The sequence below is a fragment of the Vombatus ursinus genome, unplaced genomic scaffold (genome assembly GCF_900497805.2).
Source record: "Vombatus ursinus unplaced genomic scaffold, bare-nosed wombat genome assembly UNPS02014781.1, whole genome shotgun sequence".
Lineage (NCBI taxonomy): Eukaryota > Metazoa > Chordata > Mammalia > Diprotodontia > Vombatidae > Vombatus > Vombatus ursinus.
In genome coordinates, this window is record NW_020954559.1 from 42,064,379 (window position 1) to 42,083,014 (window position 18,636).

General features: G+C 38.3%; 1 protein-coding gene across 3 annotated transcripts in view; it reads right to left on the reverse strand.

Moving 5' to 3' along the window:
* LOC114046253 (LIM and senescent cell antigen-like-containing domain protein 1) overlaps positions 1-18,636 on the reverse strand; it is a 208,919-nt gene that overhangs the window by 63,603 nt on the left and 126,680 nt on the right. The window contains exon 1 of one of the 3 annotated variants that reach the window (XM_027866529.1): positions 18,049-18,257. The exons of the other annotated variants lie outside the window; for them this stretch is intronic. Coding sequence (XP_027722330.1) covers positions 18,049-18,155 — 107 coding nt within the window. The 5' untranslated portion in view covers positions 18,156-18,257. Of the gene's footprint in view, positions 1-18,048; positions 18,258-18,636 lie in introns of those variants that run through there. 3 annotated transcript variants of the gene reach the window in all.

The following is an 18,636-nucleotide window of genomic DNA, read 5'->3' on the forward strand; positions in this document are numbered from 1 at the left end:
TGTATATATTTGGTATTTAAATATCATCTCCTTCCAGTAGAAGGAAGCTTGCTCATTCGTTGTTGGTCCTTCACTCTTTTTTTTTTTTTGGTGAGGCAATCGGGGTTAAGTGACTTGCCCAGAGTCACAGTTAGCGAGTGTTATATGTCTAAGGCCAGATTTGAACTCAGGTCCTCCTGACTCCAGGGCTGGTGCTCTATCCACTGTGCCACCTACCTGTCCTCGTCCTTCACTAGTGAAGAGGACTGTGACATCAGGAAGGTGATGTCTTGACTTTCAAGTAAACTGGATTTAAGTGAGGCAGGGCTGTGCAAAGTCACCAGCCTCACTCTTTCCTCCGGAGCCATCTGGGTTCAGTGGTGAGGTACAGATCAGGACAACTGGGGATGGCCCAGGATGCAGTGGGAGACCTTGGCATTTTTCCCAATGGAGGGAGCTCCTTGGGGAAGGGATTCTTTTTTTTTGTTGCTGTTCTTAACATTACTTTGTGTCACTAGCGCTTATTAGCATAGTGTCTGACACATTATATGCACATAATAAGTGCTTGATGACTAACTGATAAAGTCTCTTTCCCATCTCTTTTCAGAGAGGCAGTGGACTAGAGATGCAGAAAGAGACATTTTCAGACATGATCAATGTGTGAATTTGTTTTGCTTGATAACTGTTAGAACAGGGCAGTTAGGTGCTACTGTGAATAGAGTGCTGGGCCTACAGTCAGGAAGACCTGGGTTCAAATCCAGGCTCAGGCACTTACTAGCTGTGTGACCCTGGGCAAGTCACTTAACCCTGTCTGCTTCGGTTTCCTCATCTGTAAAATGAGCTGGAGAAGGAAATGGCAAACCACTCCAGTGTCTCTGCCAAGAAAACCCCAAAAGGGGTCATGAAGAGTCAGACATGACTGAAGAAAACAATTGAACAACAAAAACAAATTGTTAGGAGAGGGCTTTTATTTTTAGGGAGTGGAGAATGCTGGAGGAAGAGGTTGGGGAGGTAGGGATAATAATGCAAATTATAACAAAAATAAGAAAACACTATTAATAAAACATTAAAAAGACTTGGATTATAAGGTACCTAGCCTTACCCCAAGTGCCCTTTCCTTCTACTGAGGCCCCTCGTAGAAAAGTCTGCTATCCCTCCTGCTCTAATGCTACTGACGATCACTTTGGTGTGGGAGCCAAGACATCCCAGGACAAGCTAGCTCCCTCTCAATCTTGTCTTTGGTGCTTTCTTCCCTCTTTGCTCTCCTAGGAACTGCCCACCCTTTAGAGTTTTCATCCACAGCTTCACTCTTACCAACTCAAATTCATCCACACTGAACTCAACAAACACTTACTAAGTGCCTGGTCTCTGTCTCTGCAAGGCACTATTAGGTGCAGGGGAAGTAAAGGCGAAAATAAAAAAAGTCACAGAAAGCAAGGAGCTTGTACTCTAACGGGAAAACATCAAATAAGCAGGTAAGTGAATGCATGATCATTTGAGAAAGGGAAGAGCACTTATCAAACTCTCAGCCGACTCTGGGTTCCAAAGGGCTCAAGGCTCAGTGGGCTTTTCCAGGTTCGTGATAGTACTGCAGAAACTTCACAATAACAGCTGATTGACTCCCTAACACTTATGCCCTTCCTCCCTGCTGCTGTGAAAAAAAAAATCCAAACTTGCAAGTTTTTAGAATATCCGTGGGTTCGGATGAAGAGGAAGGAGAGGAGCTATAAAAAGCAAGCCTGTAGGGGCAGCTAGGTGGTGCAGTGGATAGAACACCAGCCCTGGAGTCAGGAGGCCCTGAGATCAAATACGGCCTCAGACACTTGACACTTACTAGCTGTGTGGCCCTGGGCAAGTCACTTAACCTTGATTTCCTCACCAAAAAAAGGGGGTGGGGGGGAACCTACCTTCTACAAGAACAGATTCTTATTTCCCTTGGCTTCCCATTCAAAGTTACCTTGTATGTGTCTTGTATATACTTATATGTGTATAGGCTCTCTTCATTAGCAGAATGTAGTAAGCTCATTGAGGGTAGGAATGGTTTCAAATTTGTCTGTACCCTCAGTTCCTAGAACACATCAGGTACTTAATAATGCTTTTGGATTTTAATAATAATTCCTGTTGCTAATATAGTTATATATATAATACATATGTACATATAGATACAATATATAGATCTATACATTGTCATAATATATAGATCTATATATTCCATCTATCTTGGCGCAGGCCACTCATCTTCCTGAGTTCAAATCTGGCCTCAGATACTTACTAGCTGTGTCACCCTGGGCAAGTCACTTCACCCTGCTTGCCTCAGTTTCCTCATCTGTAAAATGAGCTGGAGAAGGAAATGGCAAATCACTCCAGTATCTTTGCCAAGAAAATCCCAGATAGGGTCACAAAGAGTCAGACACGACTGTACAACAACAACAACAAATATAGTGTTTTACATACACATCTTATTTGATCTTCATATAAATATCATTACCTTTGTTTCACAAACGAGGAAACTGAGGTTATGTGAGTGGATTGCAGTTATTCAGTTAAGTTTTAGGGGTGGGATCCAAACCCCAGAACTCTGGACACCAAGTCAAGCGCTCTTACCCACTATATCATAGCTACCTCTTCACTGTAAAGAATGTAAAATTCAAGGAAGATTAACTCTATCAGTTGTTTACTCCTTGGTATAAATTACCTCAGTGTTAATTGCCCACACCAAAAGAATGGGAGTTCTGATGAAGGGGAATACAGACAAGTAATTTTGGAGCATATGAGGAAAAAAAAGGGCAAGTAAGGTATTGTTATAGGGAAAGAAGGGGTAACTATAGTCCTGGGATGGGTGGCAACCTTCCTCTCTTAGGCTTTACTGAATAGTTTGTTTTGTAACTCTTTATTTAATGCAATTATTATGAGAGAGCAAATATAGTAACTTGTGTTTATGCCATCCCCCAACAGGCCTGTAAGTACCATGAAAATTGGGACCACGTCTTCTAAAATTTCAGTCTAGTCATCTGGTGCTCTGAACTCTATAATTATTTAATACATAATTGTTGAATGAATGAATGGGTTAGGTCAGTCTGAGGGCTCTGTACATTTGACGGAAGGGACACCAAACAGGAGTGGTAGATTACCAGAGACATACTTCCTCCATTCAAAAATACTTGCGTGGGGCTAGCCCTGAGCCCAGGAAAGGGGAAGGAAATTCTCCAGTTCCCTTCTGAACCATGTGGCCCCATCCTCCCAGCATTTATTTTGATTTGCCCTCTTCTAAGAGCACAATTATCCTAATTAACACCACTGTCCAGTTATATTATGAACCAAACAGATTTTTTGATGAGCTAACCTAGAATCTAAACACTTTTTATAATATGGTTTTGATGGCAGAGGTGGGGTACTTCAATCCAAACTTCACTATTAGGTAGATAGGTAGATAGATGCCTATCTTGTAGATACTACCTATTTACCTACTAATGAAGTTTGGATTCAGTCAAAGGGCCGAACCTGAGGACCTAGAAGGCCACGTGTGGCTTCGAAGCCGAAGGTTCCCCACCCATAGTTTTAGCTCTTTCACCTAGACTACTTCAGTAGCTTGCTAATTAGTCTCCCTTCCTTAAGTATCTCTCCAACTCCAATCCTTGGTCTTCCGCACAGCTGCCAGAATGATTTCCCTGAAAGCACAGCTCTGACCTTGTCATTGGCCTACTCAATGAAATTCAGTGGTTCCCTATTACTACTAGGATCAAACAGAAACCTTTCTGTTTGGCATTTAAAGCTCCTCACAACTGGCCCTTCCTATCTTTCCAGTCTTCTTACATATTACTTCCTTCCGTGACTCTTTAGTCCCACAACCATACTGGACTACTAGCTGTCCCCTAATACATGACAATTTTTATATGTTCCATCTCCTATGCCTGGAATACTCTCCCTCCTGGCTGCTGCCTCTTAGAATATCTGGCTTCCTTTAAAACTCAGCTCAAATACTATTCTGAGGGAGGCCTGGCCTTGTACCTCCAGCTTCCAGAGTCTTCCCCTTTAAAGCTGTCTTCCTTCTACTCTCTGTATGTGCATAGTCAGGTAGGTAGGTAGGTAGGTAGTAGGTAGGTAGGTAGATAGATAGATAGATAGATAGACAGACAGATAGATAGATGGACAGACAGAGAAAGACAGACAGACAGACAGATGGACCAAAAGATGAATAGGTGAACAGACAGATGGATAGATGGATGGATGGATAGTTAGACAGACAAATGGATGGATAGATAGATAGGCAGACAGACAAAGATATAAACAGATAAGACTAACAGACAGACAGATGGGTGGATAGACAGACAAATGGACGGATGGCTGAATAGATGGACAGAGATAGATCGACAGAGGGTAACAGACAGATGGAGAGAGACAGACATACAGACAGATAGTATTACCCATTTACATGCATGTTGTCACTCCTATTAGAATATAAACTCCTTAAATGCAAGGATTATTTTTTGCTTTCTCCATGGAATCCCCTGCAATTAGCACAGTCTATTGCATGTAACAGGTTCTTAAATGCTTCTTGATTGACTGATTGAACTGAGTTACATATAAATTTTTGAACAACCTACTGTCAACAGCTGGTGTCCGACTGTTACTTGTACAGGACTTCGCTTTTAACACTGAACCACATCAATAATGTAAAGGGAAAGCTTCTTGACTATAAGGTTTACCAGGAATCAGAATATATACAGAGGAGGGAATCTCCTCAACTAGAGTCATTTAAAAAAGACGACTGCTACCCATCTCTCTGACGAGGCTAATGTTCAATCCAGTTAGAAGGCAAGGAGGATAAACTTAGATGACTTCTCAAGATTTTTAATGAGTTTCTTTTCATCTCAGGACCCTGAGATAAAAGGACCAGACATTTAAAGGTGAGAGAAACCACAGGGATTATCTAGTCTAACCTCTTCATTGTATACATAATGAAACTGTGGCCCCCCGAGTTTTGGTGACTCTCTCTGGGTCACACTGGTAGCAAAGGGGCACAGCCAGGATTCAAAACCAAGGGCTTCTGACTCCAAACTCATTGTGCCAAGTTTTAAGGATTAAACTTTCCATAAGCAGTTTACAAAAATAAAGAAACAAAGCAAACATCACTTTCTATGTTATAGGGGAGAATTAAACTGGGTGATAAGCAAAAGCTGAAAGGGATGATGATGATGAAGAAGAAGAAGAAGAAAAAGCCTACCTGAGGAACACCCAGGTGGCACAGTGGATAGAGCTCCAGCCTTAGAGTCAGGAGGACCTGAGTTCAAATCTAGCCACAGACACTTGACACTTACTAGCTAAGTGACCCTGGGCAAGTCATTTAACCCCGACTTCCTCACCAAAAAGGGAAAAAAAAAAACCTACCTGAACCTTATAACTTGGCCAAAAAAGTAGAATTCACATACATAAACTAAGTAAATGTTTACAGAACCCCAAAATAAATAATGACAAACTTATATACCATAATCTGGGCCCAGGAGCTAAAAAATTCAGGAAAAGAGCTAAGTGTCAGTGGATAGAGCACTGGACCTGAAGAGAGTTCTGAGTTCAAATCCAGATTCTGATCCATACCAGATGTGTGACCCTGGGCAAGTCACAACTTCTCTCAGCCTCAGTTTCCTTATCTATAAAATGGGGATATTTAGTACCTATCTCCCAAAGTTGTTGTGAGGATCACATGAAATGTTTATAAAGCGCTTTGCCCCCTTAAAAGCTGGCTATTATCATCAGCCAGGTAGCTAGGTAGCATAGCAAATAGAATGTTCGGCCTGGAGTCAGGAAGACTCAGCTTCCTGAGTTCAAATCTAGCGTCAGACATTTACTGAGCTTATGTGACCCTGGGCAAGTCACTTAACCCTGTCTGCTTCGGTTTCCTCATCTGTAAAATGAGCTGGAGAAGGAAATGCAAACCACTCTAGCATTTTTGCCAAGAAAACCTCAAAAGGGGTCATGGAGAGTCAGACATGATGAACAACAACAAAATATTATTAGCTATTATCATTATTAATAATCCAAGGTAGCTGGCTGCCTTAAGGACATAAAATAATCCTTATTAGGAATTATCCTTCTACTCAAAAGGAAGCTCTGGCCAATATAACTTTTCTTCAAAAAGCCCTACTATATTTAGTTATAAGAGACAAACAGGTAGAGTGACTAACATGAGTGTGACAGAGTTTTTACATTAGGGAAAAGAGTTTTTTAAAATCTACTAGAAAGTCAGGGCCTGAATGAAGGGGCAGTAAAGCCAAAACAAAATAATCTGTGTAAACAAGTGTAGTCTCGTAAATTCTTCCCTTATCCAACAAGGACAGCACTTAAAATAAAATTTCCATGAGGAGAAAATTTGTAATGCCAAATCAATTTAATTAAGAGGAAGGATGTTGGCAAGACTTTGAGCAGGGAGGAAAAGGACAAACACCAAAAAAAAAGCCCAAAGAGCAAAAACTCAAATTATAGTCATGATCGCAGAGCGTTTTTGGTCACATGAGGATGCATGATAACATTTCCTAGAACAGTCATCTCTTCTAAACTCCCCAAAAGAAAATTTCCTTGGCACCAATTAGTAATCTAGAAGGCAAATAAAATCAGAAAAATTATAGTGTAATGGCTCATAGGACAAAGTCAATATTTTCCTGTTCAGAAATTACTCTGTCTCTGTCTACGAAGCAGATATGGATCAACTCCAAACAAATTACTTATATAAACAAACTTAAAAGTCAATTTACCTTCTTTTTTGTTTAGTAGCTTTGGTATACTTGAGACAGCCTGATTACGGTCTGAGAGCTGAAAACGCAAATCCAGCACGGAGGAGTACAGGACTGGTCATGTTATAATCAATATTCCTGTACTTCAGTAGTACCCCGTGTACCCTCTACCATTTTAAAGGTTAATGAGCAGAAAAGAGAAGCCAAGGCCTCCCTTCCAAAATCATCCTGCACTAATTAGGCTCCAATTATGGGACTGGGTTTAGAACAGAGAACAGGGTCAGAGAGGGCCAGCCAGATGAAGAAATTTCAGATTGCCTAAAGCAGTGCTCAAACTCAAATAGAAAGGAATCACTGCAGATTAGGTATTGGGTTAGAAAACCACAAATTAACATTCTCTATGTTGTATTGTATATTTATTTATTTTGTTAAACACATCCCAATGACATTTTCAGTCTTGTTTGGGCCACCTAGAACAATAAACAGTCCCTTCTCTTCTTGGGTTTATTTCTCACTTTCTCTTTTATAGAAATTCTAGACAGTGCTCTTTGCCAGGTAGGTCTTGAATATACTACCTTGTCCTTACTGCCTTAGTCTGACATGGGAATCATTTGTCCAACACAGAAATATTGACTTGCAGAGGAGATTGATTCAGATGAATCTTCATGGGTAAAATTACTAGAAATGCCATCTACACTGACTTTTTTGATCTTCAACATTCATTCACTCAGCACACCTTTACTGTGTATCTACTAAGTTAAATAATATTAGCAGCTAGGCAGCACAGTGGATAGAACACCCAGCCTGCAGACAGGAAGATCCAAGTTCAAATCCAGCCTTAGACACTAGCTATGTGACCCTGGGCAAGTCACTTAACTGTTTGCCTCAGTTTCCTCATCTGTAAAATGAAATGGAGAAGGAAATGGCAAACTACTGCAGTATCTTTGCCAAGAAAACCCTAAATGGGTTTAGAGTTAGACATGACTGAAAAATTACTAAACAACAACAAAATTTTACAGTTGAGCAAACTGAGGCAGATGGAGGTAACTTGCTTAAGGTCACACAGATCTTAAATACCTGAGGCCAGATGTGAACTCAGATCTTAATGAGTCCAGAATTAGTACTCTATCTAAGCTGTGACCAATAATTTGGCTCCCCAATTATAACAACAAGGTTTACAAAGTGCTATACATACCATCTCGTTTGATCTTCATAACAACCTTAGGTATTTATAGGTATACATTAGGTACATATAGGTAGGTCCTATTATTATCCCTATTTCACAGATGAGGAAACTGAGGCTGTTGGAGGTCAAGTGACTTCTTCACACACTAGTTAGTATCTGAGGTGGTACCTGAACTCAGCTTTTCCTGACTCCAATTCTCATGCTCTGACCTAGCTACCCAAAAAAAGAAGCACGGAGTAGCAGATAGTGGCTGACCTGTGTTCGAATCCCAAGGCTCACATACCCTGGCTATATAATTCTGAACAAATCATTGACCTTCTCAGTGTCCCAGGCAACTCACTATGCCTATAAATTTCAGAGCAGTTGCTGATCATCGTTAGTAAAGGGAGTTTCCGACATGAATGAAATCACAAGTCTGGTTAAAACGATAGTTTAAATTCCCTGCTAGAGTACAAAGAGACATGAAACTGACCTTGTACTAGGAGAGCTTAACAATTTAATAATGGAGAGAAGAAAAGAGAAGGTATGCATATACATAACTATGGTACAAGAGGCAAGTATGAGAGGAAGGGTCCAGGCAAAATCCTAATTTGAAGGAACCAGGACGGGAGGAAGGTCAACAGAAGAGGTGGCCCCTGAACCAACCAAGTGAGGAATTTCCAAAGATAGTGATTGAGGGCATCCGATTCATAAAATCATAGATGTAGATCTGGAAAGCACCTCAAGAGGCCATCTAGTCTAATCCTTTCATGTTACAGATGAGGTTAAGAAACTTGCCCAAGGTCACAGAGTCTGAATTTAAAGCCAGTCCCCTAACTCTAAATCCGGCACTCTTTCAACTTACCTTCACCTGCTGGCTTTCCTGAAGCTTAGCTAAAATCCCACCTCATCTCCCTTAATTCTAGTGCTTCTTTTTTTTTTTAATTTTGGAGGCAATGGGAGTTGTGACTTGCCTAGGGTCACACAGCTAATGAGTGTTATGTGTCTAAGGCCGGATTTGAAGTCAGGTCAATCTGACTCCAGTGCCAAGAGTTGGGAAGCATACTTCATAGTAAGTCTGTGGAGTCATCATTGGTAATCACATTGATTAAAGTCCTTAAGTCTCTCAAAATTGTTTTCCTTTACACTATTATAGTCATTGAATTTTTGTTCTTACTCTCTTTGCTTCACTCTGCATCAGTTCATATAAGCCTTCTCATGTTTCTCTGAATCCCTTTTTTTCATCCTTTCTTCTAGCACAATAATATTCTACTACATCTATATGATCACAATTTGCCTGTAATTCCTTCTCTTTGAATGTTGGAGGAAGAAAGAGGAGTCAGCGGATATTAGGAGTGTTTAATTTGTGATTTGTTTCTACCATTCCCTAACCAATCAGTCAACAAACAGTTATTAAAGGCTTCCACATGTGCTAAACTCTTAGCATGGTGATGCCTTTCTTTGGGCTATGATTGAGAGGCAGTGTAATATAGTTTTATCAGTCAACAATCATTTATTAAGTGCCTACTATGGGCCAAGTACTATGCTAAGCACTGGGGCCGTGAAGACAAGCAAAAGATAGTCCCTGTTCTCAAGAAGCTCACAATCTGATGAGGGAGAGAACATGCGAAGAATTAAGTACAAACAAGATATATACTGGTTAGATTGGAGACAATCAACAGAGGGAAAGCACTAGAATTGGGGCAGCCCTGCTTTAACTATTTAGAGGGGTATGATCACTGACATGTTCAAAACAAACAATAAATGATTACGACACATTGGTTATGTCAGAGGAAAAGGAAAAGATGTACCTGCTTAACATGATTTAAGGCTCTTATCACCTACAGACCTGTTATGGAGCCTAATGGTGCTTATCATTTAGAAGCTTTTGTGGCTGAGAGGCAGGAATGTTGGCTTCAACCATCAGCTATTGCCCCAAACATAGAACACAAGCACAGGCAAACTTTTGTCAACTCTACCACTTTTGCAAAATTGCCTTTTTTTTTGTTGCAAAAGTGCATATTTTAAATGTTTCACACACATATTTTAATTTACATTTTTTTTCAGTAGGCAAAAATCCACCTTCTCTCTCTCTCTTCCTCCCCCCTTTGAGAATGAAGGAAAAACAAAATCTTTGTTACACAGAGTCAAGCAAAACAAATATCTATATTGACCACTCTAAGTATGCACACGTGTGTGTGTGTGTGTGTGTGTGTGGAAAAATTACTCGGGAGTTCTTCATTTCTCTACAGGAGGTGGGTAGTATATTTCATTGTTAGTCCTCTGGAATCATAGAACCCTGTTTTATAAAAAGCACTTTATATAGCACTTAAAATTTTACAAATGATTTTTCTCTCAACAAGCTCATGAGACAGAATGACAGCAACAATATCTCTCTCTCTTCTTTTTTTTTTTGAGAGGCAATCAGGCTCAAGTGACTTGCCCAAACAGCATCCTCTCAACAGCATTCAAAGTTATCTTTTCAGCCTTCCCTCTCCTATCACCCCCCTACACATCAATCAACTGCCAAATCATATCAATTTTATTTCCACAAAACTTTAACCTCATTCTATCCTTTGCACTTCTATTGATACTACCCTAATTGAGTCCATCATTACTTCTTGCCTGGACCATTATAATTTTGCCTCCTAACTAATCTTCCTGTCTCCTGTCATTCCATTTACCAATTGAGTTTTCTAATAACTGCCACAAAGAAATCCTTCCACAAATTTGATCATAACCACTACCCTTTTCACAAGCTTTTAGTGGCTTAGCAACACCTACAGGTTAAAATATAAATTCTTGCCCTAACCCCACCCCACCCAATTAATAAGCAATTTTCTTTTTCTCTCAAAACCCATTGAAAAAAGAAAAAGAAAAGCAAATCCCTTGCACTGCCAAGTAAAAACAAATTCCTACATTGGACATGTAAAAAAAATGCATGTCTCTTTCTGAATCTTGAATCCATCACCTCTCTCTCAAGAGGTGGGTAGCATTTTTCATCATGAGTCCCCTGGAATCATAACTGGTCATTGAACTGAAAAGTGTTCTTAAGCCTTTGAAAGTTGTTTGTCTTTACAGAGTTGTTGAGAGTGTATGAACTGATCTTTGGGTTCCTCTCACTTCAAAGTTCATATAAGGCTTCGCATGTTTCTCTTCTGAAATTTCTTATAGCATAATATTATTCCACTATATTTGCATATCGTAATTTTTCAGGCATTCCAACTGATGGGCACTCTCTTAGTTTCCAGTTCTTTCACACCACACACACAAAAAAAGAACTGTTATAAACATAAAATACGAATTCTTCAAGTTGGAAATGAAGAAATCCTTACAATCTGGCTTCAATCTACCTACCCCTCTACAATTATTTAACACCACTCCCCTTCATACACTACTCAGTGTTCCAGCCACATGGAGCTGCTCCCAATTTTATCCTACCTGTCCTTTTTCACCTCCTGAATTTTACATACAATATTTCCTTATGTTAAGTGATTAACTAGATTCTCACTGCCTCGTTTCCTTTGCATTCTGTTTTCTGAAGTAGACAGTACACTATTCTAGGAATATATCAAGCAATTCAATATTATCTGTTTCTCTCATTTAAAACTCAGCCCATTGGTAAGCTGCTATGATGAAGAAGCCTAAAAGGTATGTTTTCATTTTTTACTCCAGGGGCAAACATGGGTTTTAAAATATTAATTTTTATGCCTGATATCTTCATAGGGTATCAATGTTTAAGATAAGAAATGACCAGCTGTATTCAGTATATTCATCTGATAAATCTTGTTCTGAAAGCTACCTTTTATTCAATAAACATTTATTAAATGCCTACTGCTTGCAAAAAATTTTGCTAAATTGGAAATAGGGACTTGTGATTTCAATACTAAAGGAAATTTATAGATAGGGAAACTCCCTCTACAGATGGCTACCTTCTTGTAATTTATACTATACTATTAAGTTGGGGCAAGTAGGTAGCACAGTGGATACAGCACCAGCCCTGGAGTCAGGAGGACCTGAGTTCAAATCCGGCTTCAGACACATATTAGCTGTGTGATCCTGGGCAAGTCACTTAATTGTGACTGCCTCAAAAAAAAAAAAAAAAGAGAGAAAATGTGATCCAGGTACCCCTCTGGGAGTAACAGACCTTTTCAGTGAGCTCCTCAAGGTCAAGACTATTTTCAAAATAATACTAAGATATTTTAATTTTTCATCTAGCAAATATTAATAGATATAAGCCACACAAACAAAAGCTCTTTGGGGAAAGGCCCTTAATAATTTTTAAGAATATAAAGTGATCCCGAGGCTAAAAAGTTTGCGAATGGCTGGCCAAGAGCAGAGAGATGTTAAACGACTTGCCCCGAGGTTATGCAATCAGTACACGTCAGAGGCAGGGCTAGTGCCTAGGTTTTAGGGGTTTTGAAACCATCTTTTCTTTCTTCAATACCAAGCTGCCTTTCTGACAGTCTCCTCTCTCAGAGAAGCTTGCAATCTAACCATAGAGACCACATGTACATGTATAGGCATATCCAAGAGTCACACAAAGTAGATATAAGGAAACTTGAGAAGAGAAGTCATTAGTAGCCAGGAGACTGGAAGACCCTTTCGCAGAAGAGGTGGCAGCTGAAATTTAAAGGAAACCAGGGATTACAAGGGGAGAAGGAAAGACAGGGCATGTATGTATATGTGTGTGTGTATGTACAAGCATTTATCAGACCCAGACTGTGTGCCAGCTTTGCATAGGTGTGTGTAAGAAGTGTTTATTTTTTTAAAATTTTATTTATTTTTTGGTTACACTTTAATTTTCAAACTGTTTTCCTCCCTCCCTCCCTTCCCCACCATGAAGTAAAGAAGGCTCAATCTCTCTCTCTCTCTCTCTCACACACACACACACACACCCCCCATATTATGAATACTTCTATTTATCAGTTCTTTTTCTGGAGGTGGATAGCATCTTACTTCATAGGTCCTTTGTAGCTGCAGTAGCATTTATTAGGCACCTACTATGTGCCAGCTTTATATATGAATATATGGAGAGAGCTAGAGAGAGAGAAAGAGAGAGAGAGAGAGAGAGAGAGAGAGAGAGAGAATGAGAATGGCCATCATCTAGGAATATACATATACTTTATGGCATTCTCCTGGTTCTGGCAAATATATTAGTATTATTTCACTTTTGACAATAGTAGAATACAAAACCATATATCCAAAGCATAGTTTTAGTCAAATTACTTTTCTTGCTTTAGTAAATGAATGACATCTGGATATTTCCAGAGATATGAAAATTACCTGTTATTCTTTTCCAATATGATGATACAAAATAGAAAGAATGTAGAAGTCAATAATAAGTTATATTGTTGGAATTTAATTTTGTCATGGGAATCCACACTTAGAAGATGTGTGATATGTGTGTTGTGCAATAGAGCAACAGACTGGGTCTGTCAAGAATTCATGTTTTATCTTTCAGTACACAGAGAACTGATAGGAAGAAAATATGTACATATTTCAAAGAGCTTTATTTCCCTTTGTAGGCCCCAGTTTTAGAGTGAGAAGCCAGCTACTCTAACTTTCCATTTCAGCAATACTCTCTACTACATCAACATGTTTTAGATGGCAGTACCCTCCCTTCAGGAAATGTGTCATGCGGTCTAGTCAGAGGCACAGGTTAGAGTTCTCGTAGAACTCAGAGATCATTTGGTCCAGTCTCCTCAGTGGAGATTGAAGACCAAGACCCAGAGAGGGCAGATGAATTGCCTAGGGTCTATGCAGTTGGCAGAATCAGGGGAAAAAAAACAAAATAGCTGACATTTACATAGTAATTTAAGGTTTACAAAGTGCTTTATACAAATAAAAATTCATCTGAACCTTACAACAACTCTGTGAGGTAGGTGCCATTATTATCATTGTTGTTATTCCCATTATAGAGATGAAGAAACTGAAATCAAAAGTTAAATGACTTTCTCTGGGTCACACAGCTAATTGAGTCCCTGAGGCATATCTTTCCAACTTTAAGTCATAGAATCATAGATTTAGAGCTTCAAAAGGACCTGTGGGGTCATCTAGTCCAATCCCTTTATTTTACAGATGGGGAAACTGAGGTCTAGTGAAATTAAATGACTTGTCCAACATCATACAAGCTATAAGTGGAAGGGCTAGGATCCCCACTGAGGATTCTGACTTATCCAGTACTGTCACTGAAACCACTTAATCCGTTACAACAATATGGTGCCTCTTAGGACTCCTGACTTCTCAGTCCAGAATTCTTTCCACTACACTATATTGTGGGGGGGGGGGGGGGGGGGGGATCCTGGGAATGGATACCCTGGGTTCTGATCCTGACTTTGCTACTGGTCAACTCTTTGACCTGCAATGTCATTTCCTCATCTGTGAGATCAACGAGTTAGACTCAAGGGCATCCCTTCTGACATCCTTTCTAGTATTAACAATCTTTGATTCTATACAAAGCATTCCCACAATACTTGAGCTCAAACAAAATGATTAGTATGGGGTAGCTGATAGAAAGCTGGCCTTAAAACCAAAAACCAAGGTTCAAGGCCTTCCTCTGATACATACTGGCTATTTTAACCTGGGCAAGACGCTTACCATTCTCAGAGCTCTAGGTAACTCTCAAAGACTGTAGAGCGCAGAGAAGGGACTTCTTAGACAGAGGAGGTTTCATCATTAGCCAATGAAAGCGCATTGTGAAAAGTAACAAAAGGAGCAATGAGAGTATTTAAGGGAATAAAAATGGAGGGTGGGAAGACCACTTTACCAATTGTTTCCCCTCATATTCTCTAACACAGGGTTTGATAATTTGCAACAGGATGAGCAGATACAAGTGTCTGCATATATATGTGTGTATATCATAGTGGTTATTTCTGGCACTATTATTTTTAAAAGCTAGTATTTTATGTAATAGAAGTATATATATATATATATATATATATATATATATATATATGCATATATATTATTTTGTGTAGCATGCAAAACCACAACTATTTAGAGGTCAAGCCACAATACATTTAAAAAAGGATGGCTTCAGTCTAAGGTTTCTAATGTGTACACAGACAATTGTACTGTAGTTGCACCTAAAAATGGAAATATAATCTGTTAGTACAAACAGAGGCCTTACATTTTCCCCAAATAAACCTCATACAAAACATGGACATCATCTATGATCGTGCTGTAACAGGTTTTGTCAAGCCCACCATCTAGTTCCCCTCTTCCATGCTAAGTGGTAGGAGACTGATAGACATCTGTCAACCAACTGATTTTCATAGTAAATATGGTTATGTCATATAAATGTTTCTCAGTGTAAACCTACATACTTTTGCATACAATTTCCTTTTTACAGTACAGTATATATTCAGGAACAAGTGACAATAGAACCAAATACTATATTTGTTTAATCTAAATAATTTTCAAATTAGCACACATAAGCAAAAATATTGCCAATTAATTCTGGGGTTAAAACATGATATGCCAGATTTCACTACTGCCAAGATCACAGACACGATGAGAAAGGTCGCCTTGCCCAATAATTTTCTATTAGATGTAGCAATAGCTAGTTATCTCTCTAGGAGGTCATAGATTTTTAACACAATACTAAAAATTAAGTTGAAATTCTATTTTGTTGAGTTTTTGTTTTGGGGCACATATTAACCAGAGGAAATTGAGTCTATGGCTGTTCAGTTGGGGCAAGAAACCTGAATTCAGGGTCTGAAGTCCTTAAGTACTCTAGCTTACAAAATACCATATATAACAAAATACCATATACTATGACAAAGGGGATAGTTTCAGAAAAACCTAAGAAGATATGAACTGATGCAAAGTGAAGTAAGCAGAACCTGGAGAACACTGTATATGATAACAACACTATTCTAACAATAAAGGATTGTGAAAGACTTAGCTACTCTGATCAATAAAAACAATGATCCACAATTCAAATAGACTCATGATGGAAAATGCTAAGCAAATTTTCTTTTATTTTACTTGCTTTTTTTTTGTCAACGTGGCTAACATGGAAATGTTTTACATGACTTCCCATGTATAATGAGTATCATATTGCTTGCCTTCTCACTTGGTAAGGGGGGGAGAGAATTTGGAATTGAAAATTTAAAAAAAAAATACTATGTATTATCATGAATTTTAAGTCATCCTCAAAATTTCAAAACAAATGCCTATCTCTGAAGACATTTATCAGCTGCACTACATTCTTTTTTTTTTCTAGAGTAATTATTTATTTACAGACAATAAAATTCATCCTTGATGAAATATAATTTAAGGGCTTAGTTAGGTTTAGCCCAAAATTGTGTTGTATGAATGTGAGGTAAGCATGAAGGGCATCCACTATCTATAATATAGTGTTCAATAGTGAAGAGACTGCAAATACTAAGGGAAAAACTCTTTTACTATTATCCGAAAGTAAAGTAAAATTTATCCGGAACACCTTCTAAGTAGCTTGGACCAGGGTTAGATTAAACTTTACTCCAAAGTTTTTAGAAATCATTTCCAACATGCTTGTCAAGTTGGGAGAATGAAACTAATTTTTTTTACTTGCCTAAACAAGCTTTTATTAAAGTATCATGGTCTAAATTTGGAGCTTTGCACCTTTCCTTCATTCTACTATGATAAAATAGGTTAGCATTTCTTCTATGATACATGCTTTCCCACGTAAGCTATTAAACATTTTGCATATAATTTAACATTTAAATGTTTAATGTGAATATTTAAAATTAAGGAAAAGGTCTAAAATTAGATGATGTAAGGGCCAAATGAATATCTTCACCTTGCCTCAGCATTTCTTCCCTGTAATATTACCACTGCTTCTCAATGAAATATGAGTCTGCAAAAACCTCTTTTTACTTAAATTCAATCTACAATATCTAGAGGTGTGAAAGATAAAAGCCCAATCCATTGAGAATAAAATGATCATTACTGATTTAAGTGCTTCCAAATAGCTCTTTTGGAAAAAGAAAAAATATTGAAGTGAAAATTTAAATGAACTTATTTCTGAATAATTCCTATAATAAGTAATGCAAATGCAAATTCAATTTTGAGGTTAAAAAGTACTTAGAATCAATCTCTACATAAAATTTAAATTGGGAATGCTGAATTGCATCTGAAAATGAGCATTTTATAGAAGAAAGATAATGCTTAGCTGAGGCTATAGCAGTTGAATCAGGGAGCTCCAATGCTTAAATTAAGAGTCTAAAAATAAGATAAAGTACTATACAGTAAATGTAATTAAGAAATAGAGAGTCACTTCCCATTCCTTCTGCCTTTAGTCAGCACTAAAACAGAAATACATTTCAGATCAGAAGCAAACTGAACCTAAATCATTTCCTTAGCAGTTTATATATTTGGGATGACTTTATAAGGGTTTTTTGGAAACTAAGGTGTGGAATTCTCACTAGTTATACTCAAAAAGTAAATCGTGTTATTTTAAGACAAATTAAATCTCCAGGAAACTTAACCTTTGTGGTGAAATAGTTAGTGAATTTTTAGTTACCCTTCCTTCCTAGGTCACATTAAGCAGTTCTACTGCATTCTTCTGCCTAAATCCATTTAAATAACAAATAACTCCCCCGTGAAGGTGGAGAAAACCCTCCCCCAAATTCTCTTCTCAAAAAATAAATAAATAAAGCTCCATGATCTAATAAGGTACACCAGGCCATTTTATAAATGTATACACACACACACACACACACACACACACACACACACACACACACACTTGGAAAAAAAAAAACTACATCATCGAAGATCCCAGAGAAGCCATATATTCTAAGGTTTTAGTGAAAGGATTTTATAAATTATAAATCATAATTTATTAAGAAGGCATGTTTCCAAAAGAGAGTTTTCTAAGATGTCAGATAAAACTGAGAGGCATGGTGGAGACCAGTAGACAAGGAATCTATCTTTTCTAACTTGGAGGAAAAAAAAAAAGATCTTTTGTTTTCACAAAGCACCAATGTAGTAATAGTATAAAGCCCTACTGCCCCTACTTTAGATCTGTCTTAGGATTTTATTAAACTCTTCACTGTAGGCTTTAAATTCCTACTTGAACTTTCTCTTCACTTATATTCCTTTTTATTATCTCTATCTAAAAGTTACGGAAGCCCATTCCAATTATAAGATGCCTTTACCTGTAGCCAACCATTAATAAGCACTCACCTTAACTTCTCCTTGGGTAACCCATTTAGTCCCAAACTATCTGGCCGATCTCGTCTCCTCCTGTAAAGACCTGAATGGGAAAGTTCTTTCAGCTGTAATGTGGTCATACTTCTCTCTACACATCAATTTTTTAAAAAGAGTTTCTGTCAAAATAGGTAGCTGCCAAGGTGTCTGGAAAGGAGATAAAGTGAGCAGCTGAGCAGCGTGTCTACTGCACACCTGCACTAGCCTGAGTTAAAACCTCAACACAGGCAGTTAGAGTACAACTTCCTGTTTCTCATATAGGTACACACCCTCTTGAGAGAGAGGAAAAAACTGTACTTCCCTTAACATCTGAGTCTTGTACCTATGAGGTCTTATCATCTGCTGAAAAGCAAAACTTTGTGTAGGAGAATAACCCTACCAATTTTTTAATGCCAAGGTTTCCATCACTGACTGAAAAGCTAGAGTCATGAAATGACCAACGAACTACTGGGAATTTGCCTTTTTATGCCAGGAAAGTCATCTCAGCACTTCACAAGAAACAGTCCCTTTGAAGATGTGCCTGGTCATCACTGGGTCTTGGGGATTCTTTGCTTAATTAAGTAA